General features: G+C 32.4%; 1 protein-coding gene across 1 annotated transcript; it reads left to right on the top strand.

The window, feature by feature from the left end:
• The first annotated feature begins 2,247 nt into the window (after positions 1-2,247).
• LOC107705031 (glial cell line-derived neurotrophic factor-like) lies at positions 2,248-6,579 on the top strand. Its single transcript, XM_016508147.1, has 3 exons — positions 2,248-2,532; positions 3,875-4,045; positions 6,158-6,579. The coding sequence occupies exons 2-3, from the start codon at positions 3,901-3,903 to the stop codon at positions 6,577-6,579; spliced, it is 567 nt and encodes a 188-aa protein (XP_016363633.1). The 5' UTR covers positions 2,248-2,532; positions 3,875-3,900.
• Positions 6,580-8,429: the final 1,850 nt, after the last annotated feature.

An 8,429-nucleotide genomic window follows, 5' to 3' on the forward strand; every position in this document is an offset into this window, starting at 1 on the left:
ATAGGCTACAGTAAAAAGACAGACGTTGACAAAATGGTGAGTTTATTATTATTATTTATTTATTTATTTTATGGAATTGTACATCATAAAAATGCACATTGTACATTGCACATTAATAAGTTGAATTATGATGATGGTAACAGGGTTGATAAATAGAGTTTTATATAAATCTATATATATATATATATATATATACGTGTGTGTGTTATATAAAATATTTCTACTGTTATACACAAACACATATATATATGTATATTTTTATGTATGTCAGTTCGATTCAGTTTTCACTATAGTTGTTGAAAACTATTTCAGACTGAATATTTCAGAGAAATAAGCTGTTGGCAATCTTTATTTCAAAAGTTCTTCAATATGAAAGCAGATACAGGATGTTATGGTAGTCATCTCAGCACAATGAAGCGAACTGAGAATACTGTTTAATTGTGAACTTTAACAGCTTAACTATTACATATGCAGAGTGATGAATAAACTACTAATATCAGCTGCATTTTATATATATATATATATTCTGCTTTTCACAGTTTGATCTGACTGCCAAGATGATTTTGCGCAAAAGTAGACTAAAAAAAATAAATAACCATTTTAACTTCTGACATGATGCCACTAAAGAAATAAATATACACATAAAGAGGTCATGTGACAACAATGTAGCACACTATAATTAGTTGCACAATGTGTACCGTTTCACATGCTATCAAAAAAAAAAAAAATCATTATATGGTGCATAATGTAAAACATAGCCAAAAGAAAAACCAGGTAAGAAAAAAGCACCAAAAAGTTAACAGTGACTACTGCTATTGTCATTATTGAGAAACCTGACGGCAACGGTTTTCTCAGATATGAAAGGAAAGGCTTTACACATCACACTTTCTCAGTCCAGATGCAGTTGCTGTCTCCACAGTTTCTACAAGGCTACTAAACAATCATTTCTAAAACTTAAATATGGGGAGATGTTTGTAACACTAATTGCTTTATCATCTGTATAACTTTGTGTTGTTTAAAATCTAAAACATTGATATAATTTAGCCAAATTGATCAAGTTGTGACTTAAAAAGTGTAACTTGATGCTGTTGATGTGGGGTTGGTTGTAACACTAAAGAAAACATGTATTTCAGTTGAAATATTGAGCATATGTTATAACTATCCACCTCCACGGCATCTTAAGTATTTTAACTCAAAAAGATAAAAAGGAAAATATTAAACAGCAAACATTTTAAACATAAATCAATCAAAATATTAAACATCAATCCATCCATCTTTGTAGGACAAGGAAGTAATGGAAAAAGTTAGTTTCAAGCTCTTCATCTGCTATTATATTACATTATATTTTAGGTAAGCAAATGTTACAGTTCAGATTAAACGAGATTGATTCAGATGATACGTTTTATAAATTAGCGTCTGTTGTACACTCTAAAAAATGCTGGGTTAAATACAGCCCAGTGCTGGGTAATATAGGGGCAAACCCAGCAATTGGGTTGTTTTGACCCAGCGGTTGGGCTACTACCCAGAAGGTTGGGTTAAACATTTAACCCAACCGCTGGGTCAAAACAACCCAATTGCTGGGTTTGTCCCTATTTTACCCAGCACTGGGCTGTATTTAACCCAGCATTTTTTAGAGTGTAGCCTAAATCAATATGTAAAATAGCCTCGTTTTTACCTCAAGAAGTTATTTTCAAACGTTTTCCATATAAAATTTTTTTTTTTACAATTGTTAAATATTTTAAAACTACTCTAAATATTTTACATACATTCATTAAATTTATTTTGCCAAAGCAGGTCGAGATCAGTATAATAACTAATATCGAAGCCCTGTAGAGGGAGTGTTTGTCATTCATATGAGCGCTGGAAATCCATTCAGCAACAGGTTATTATTTTACTATTAATATTATTATTTTTTTTTTGCCAAACAACTATGAAAAACAGCAAATGGGAATTCTAATACAGTTGCTTCATCATGATACACAGTTAACGTTAGGCCCTATTGTATTTTACGTCTTCAGCACGAAAGACAAGACGAACGGTAACTTCAATACTAATAATAAAATAATTTATTTGAGAGATGGACAAGTTCTTCGAAGAGATACTGCATATTTTATGTTTAGCGATTTTTTCACGTTTAAATAACATCCAGGTTTGCTTTGTTCATGAGGTCACGTGTTTTAATCGCGCGAACAGTTCACGCCACGCGCACTTCACATCACCTCAGAGCTGAAGCGAGAATGAACTGGACCTGAATCAACACTCAGTGAAATTACTAACCATAAACTACAAATCTGATCATAGAAGTGGATGTATTGCAAGAATACTACATTTTGGATCATATGTCTGCGTGTGAAACTGCCTTCACGAACAGGCTGATGTCGTTTGTGAGCGTGGATCCCTGACAGAAGAACAGGAGAGTCAGATGAAAGGAAATATAATATGCACGGTTTTTATTTGATAAATGTTTTTGGAAAGCACCTTTAGCTCTGTGATCATCAGTGCTGATGGCTGGATATACAGAGCTGAGCTCAGGTGAGTGTGATCATCAGTTTATTACAGAATCAGTAATAATCATTATTGCAAACTATTTGTTTTTTGTCAGCATGAGTGGCAAGTTGTGGTTATTTGTAAAAGTTTTATTTTTAAATTGTATTTGGGCTATAGGCTATTCTATTTCTACTACTACTAATAATAATGCTATATTTAGTTGGTTTATTATTATTATTGTCATTAACAGAATGTAAAAAGTGCATTTTTTCACAGGAGCAAGTGGCTAGTAGATTTTTTTGGAAACTAAAAATTACTTTTAAGTTGTTTTAACAAAATAGTAGGCTAATAATTCTATATGAAGTTGTTTAATATTATTATTACATTTATTATTATGACAAACATAAATTAGAAAGTGACTTTTTCATAGTAGCAAATGGCTAGATGTACTTTTAAATTGTTCTGGGCTATATAATAATAATAATAATAATAATTAGTGCTGTCAAACGATTAATCGCGATTAATCGCGTCCAAAATAAAAGTTTTGTTTACATAATATATTTATGTGTACTGTGTTTATTTAGTATGCATATATAAATACACACACATACAGTATATATTTTGGAAATATTTACATGTTTATACATATATATTTATATTATTATATATAAATATATTTAATATATAAACAACATATTTGTCTTAAATATATACATGCATGTGTTTGTATTTACATATACATAATAAATATACACAGTACACACTCATATATTATTTAAACTAAAACTTATTTTGGATGCGATTAATCGCGATTAATCATTTGACAGCACTAATAATAATAGTAATGATAATAATAATAATGCTATATTAAGCTAAATATGTATTATTATTATTATTAAATATTAGTATTAAATGTAATGTATAAAGTGTTTTTCACAATATCCCATTATTATTACTATTACAAATTTAATTCAGGCTAGTTTGTTTTTTGTTTTTTTGTACTTTTAAACTGTTCTGGGTCTATATAGTAGTAGTAGTAGCAGTAGTAATAATAATAATAATGCTATATTTAACTTAAATATTTAACTTATATACTTATATATTAAACTTAAATATTTGTTGTTGTTGTTGTTGTTATTAAAGATGTAATTTATAAAGTGCCCGATAGAGAAATGATGTTAAAAAAAAAAACCAACACCCACAGAAAAAGCAAGACAAAACTCTATATTAACTAATTCAGTGTGCATTTTCAATTAATTTTTTAAAAGAGGTACAAAGCTAAGCTGTGTAATCTGTGTGGCATAAATACAGTTTACAAAGGCTGTAAATGAAAGACAAAGAAAAGCGTGTAATTCTCCTGAATGTTTGTGATGTGCGTTTGGCACAGGCTCTGTGAGCTGAGGAGAGAGTAAGATGAAGGTCTGGGGTGTGATGCTGGCGTGTGCACTGACGCTGAGCTGCGTGTCCTCCGTCCCGAACCCAGCCGGACAGTGCTCTCAAAGACCACAGGACCTACAAAGAAAACCATACAAACATCTGCAGCCAAGAAGTCACTCAGGTCAGGAGAAGCCATTCGATTCTTACTATTAAATATATAAAAGTCACATGAATACACACACAGGTGTGATAAAGCGTATTTCGGGACACACCTGATACTGTTTTGATGGTTAAGTAAAGAAGTTTCAGGTGACCCATTGTACCTGGGTGAGACACTACTCTAGTTCTATCAGCTTACAAACTGAGCTTACAACTCCATTTGAACCTGTATTATATCTGGTATCTGTGGACAAAAGCAGTATTGTTGCTAAAAGCTGTCAGAATAATGCAAACTATATCATGTTATGGCTCTTTGATCACTCTACTCGTCCTGTCATAAAGGCACGTCTAAACACTACCACCTTTACATACTGTCAAAACACAATGTACAACGCACTTGAAAGGGTGATATCAGCAGACTGTGTTCTCCTTGAGATCCTCTAGCCAAGGTTTCCTGCAGCAAAAACAGGCATGGTTTAGTTTTACACGACCACCCTGTATGACTCTTAGAATTAAACAGGCTCTTTCTCTAATGTAACTTTTTATTTACAGTTGTAATTCATCTTAATTTTAGTTTCGGTTTTCATAATTTTGTTATGTGCTTTTTGTCAATTATTTGTTTATATATATATATATATATATATACACAGTGGTGTGAAAAAGTGTTGGCCCCCTTGGGAGAGAGAGCTGTATTTTTATTTGAATTTTAGTAATTTTGTTTTCCATTTTTATTATTTTTCAGTTTTTATTTTTCTATTTAGCTATTTTTATTTTTAAGTAATTTGTAAACTTTTATTTATTTTTATTTCAGTTTTAGTAATTTTAGAGATTTTATTTCTCTATTTTGCTATAACTTATTTTTTATTTCACTTGTAGTAAGTTTGTTACATGCTTTGGTCAATTTTATTATTTTTTTCAATATTTCTATTTAGCTTAAATTTTTTGTTTTAGTATTTTTTAGTGCTTTGTCATTTTTATTAGTTTTTTTTTTTCTCTATTTAGCTATAATTTATTTTTTATTTCAGTTTTAGTAACTTTGTTATGTGCTTTTGTCATTTTTATTAGTTTTTTATTTCTCTATTTAGCTATTATTTATTTTTTATTTCAGTTTTAGTAACTTTGTTATGTGCTTTTGTCATTTTTATTAGTTTTTTATTTCTCTATTTAGCTATTATTTATTTTTTATTTCAGTTTTAGTAACTTTGTTACATGCTTTGGTGAATTTTAGCATTTTTTTTTTTTCAATATTTCTATTTAGCTTTAATTTTTTGTTTTAGTTTTAGTAATTTTTGTGCTTTTGTCATTTTTATTAGTTTTTTATTTCTTTATTTAGCTATAATTAATTATTTATTTCAGTTTTAGTAACTTTGTTATGTGCTTTTGTCATTTTTATTAGTTTTTTATTTCTCTATTTAGCTATAATTAATTTTTTTTTTCAGTTTTAGTAACTTTGTTATGTGCTTTTGTCATTTTTATTAGTTTTTTATTTCTCTATTTAGCTATAATTAATTTTTTTTTTCAGTTTTAGTAACTTTGTTATGTGCTTTTGTCATTTTTATTAGTTTTTTATTTCTCTATTTAGCTATTATTTATTTTTTATTTAAATTTTAGTAACTTTGTTATGTGCTTTTGTCAATTTATTAGTTTTTTATATTTCTTTGGTGAATTTTAGCATTTTTTTTCAATATTTCTATTTAGCTTTCATTTTTAGTTTAAATTTTAGTAATTTTGTGCACTTTTGTCATTTTTATTAGCATTTTCATTTTTCTATTTACCTTTATTTTTATTTCAGTTGTAGTTTTAGTCCTTCATCTTCAACTTATTTTAATTCAGTTTAAGTTTTTCATCTTATATTTATATTTTCTGTTCTTTTTTTACTTTCAATAAATATTTTTTTATTCTGGAGAGGAAGTTTTCACTTCAGAAATGGCGAGAAAAAATGTTTTCATTAGATCTCATTTTTTTCCATGATATGACCCTTTTAAAGCATGCATATATGTAAAGAGTATGACCTTTCCACATAAAACTACCTTAGTAGATTCAGAGGCTTTTGTAGCTCATTTTAGCATATTGTTTAAAATCAGATTGTATCTGTAATGCAAATGCAGGAACATCTCTTGCCTCTGTCATCCAGACAGCTTTCCCACACCACACTCAGCCTTCACCCACAGACCCAAGAGATCTTCAAAACGGAGAGGTTTCCTTCGTAACAAGATGGACAGAAAGAGACCGAGTCGTGACGAGAGAGAGAAGGGCAAAGGAAGAGCGTGTGCACTGAGACAAGTCCAGCTGAAAGTGTCTGATCTGGGTCTGGGCTACCGGAGTCAGGAGGAGCTGATATTCAGTTACTGCAGCGGCGCGTGTATGAACTCCCTCACAAACTATGACAAAATCCTCACCGGCCTCGCCAGCAACGGCAAAAACATTCTGCGCAGCTCTCCTCCCACCGTCTGCTGCCGACCTGTCGAATACGACGACGACCTGTCCTTTCTGGATGACAACCTCATATACCACACCATGAAGAGGCACTCGGCACGGAAATGTGGCTGTGTCTAAGCAACTGTGATAGACACTGACACCAGACAGGAAAATCAATGGAAACAATTTCAGGTTATTACATGTGTGAGCATGGCTCGGTCGAGGGAATCATCATGATTGCATTTCTCTAAGAAGATACAGGATAAGGAATTGTAAGAATAGTATTGCAAGATGTTCAAAAACTGGTACATACACTCTCAGAAAAAAAAAGCTGTAACTGGGGCACTACCCTAAGATACAAAAGCTAAAAGGTGTGAATATGTACTATTTAGGGGTAATAAGGTAACTTAAAATACCGCCCCAGTGACAGCTTTGTACCCTTTTTCTGAGAGTGTACATCATTTAACCTATAGGAAGGCCCATCTTAAACAGCAAGACAGGATATTTTGTGTGCTGTGCGTTTTTATAAGTTCTTATGAAGAAGAATTTTGAAAGAGAATTTTCTCTGATTCTTATGTTCATTGTTAAACACAAAACCCAAACGAATGGTTTTGATGAAATTAATTAATCCCTATTTATATATATACACAGTGCCTTGCGAAAGTATTCATACCCCTTTATTTCACGTTTTGTTATGTTGCAGCCTTATGATAAACTGCTTTAAATAACTTTTTTTTCCACATCAATCTACACTCCATACACCATAATGACAAAGCAAAAACAGAACTGTCACAACTTTGTAAATTTATTAAAAATAAAAAACTGAAATAAGTACATTGCATAAGTATTCAGTAACTCAGTACTTAGCTGAAGCACCTTTACAGCCTCATCAGCATTTGGCAATTATCTGTCATTTTGCTCTGTCAGGTTGGATGGGGGCAGATGCACATTTTCAGGTTTCTCCAGAAATATTTGATTGGGTTTAATCCCAGGCTGTGGCTGGGCCACTCAAGGACATTCACACAGTTGTCTATAAGCCACTCTTGCTGTGTGCTTAGGTTCACTGTCCTGTTGGAAGGTGAACCTTCTGCCCAGTTTGAGGTTCTGAATGCTCTGGACTGGGTTTTTCTTTAAGGCTATCTCAATATTTTGTTGCTTTGAGCTTTACTTCTACTCTGATGAGTCCTTCAGTCCCTGCCACTGAAAATCAGCCCCACAGCATGAGGCTGCTACCACCACACTTTACTTTTGGGATGGTACTCTGCCGGTGATGAGCAGTGCCTGGTTTCCTTCAAACATGATGCTTGGAATTGAGGTTCATCAGACCAGAAAATCTTGTTTCTCACAGTCTGAGGGTCCTTTACCTGATTTTTTGCAAATTCCAAGTGTGTTTTCATGTGTCTTCACTGAGGAGAGGATTGAGTTTGGCCACACCGACATAAAGCAGTGATGCTTGTCCTGCTCTAGGTTCCATCTCCACATATGATCATGTAGCTCAACTAGAGTGACCATCAGCTTCTTGGTCACCAGTCTAGACAAGGCCTTCTCCATCAGTTGCTCAGTTTGGCCAGGAGGCCAGCTCTAGGAAGAGTCCTGGTTGTTCCAAATGTCTTCATTATGGATAATGGAGGCTACGTGATTCTGTGAACCTTCAATGCAGCAGAATTTTTTCTGAACTCTTCCCCAGATGTGTGGCTTGATGCAATCCTGTCTCTGAGCTCTACAGGCAGTTCTTTTGACCTCAGGGCTTGGTTTTTGCTCTGATATGCATTTTCAGCTGTTAGACCTTTTATTAAGATGTGTGTGCCGTTCCAAATCATACGCATTCAATTGAATTTGCCACAGGTTAACTTCTACAAGCACTATGAATGCTCCTGAGCTCAATTTCAACTGTCCCAGATAAGTGCTTGAATACTTATGCAATGGAATCATTTAAGTTTTTTATTTTTAATAAATTTGCAAAGATGTTAAAAGCCTGTTTTTTGCTT

The sequence above is a fragment of the Sinocyclocheilus anshuiensis genome, unplaced genomic scaffold (genome assembly GCF_001515605.1).
Source record: "Sinocyclocheilus anshuiensis isolate Anshui unplaced genomic scaffold, SAMN03320099.WGS_v1.1 scaffold117, whole genome shotgun sequence".
NCBI lineage: Eukaryota > Metazoa > Chordata > Actinopteri > Cypriniformes > Cyprinidae > Sinocyclocheilus > Sinocyclocheilus anshuiensis.

Excerpts from the sequence above, each read along its gene's own strand:
- LOC107705031 (XM_016508147.1), top strand. The coding sequence starts at position 3,901 with ATGAAGGTCTGGGGTGTGATGCTGGCGTGTGCACTGACGCTGAGCTGC. Across the intron at positions 4,046-6,157 it reads GCAGCCAAGAAGTCACTCAG|ACAGCTTTCCCACACCACAC; the intron begins GTCAGGAGAAGC and ends TCTGTCATCCAG.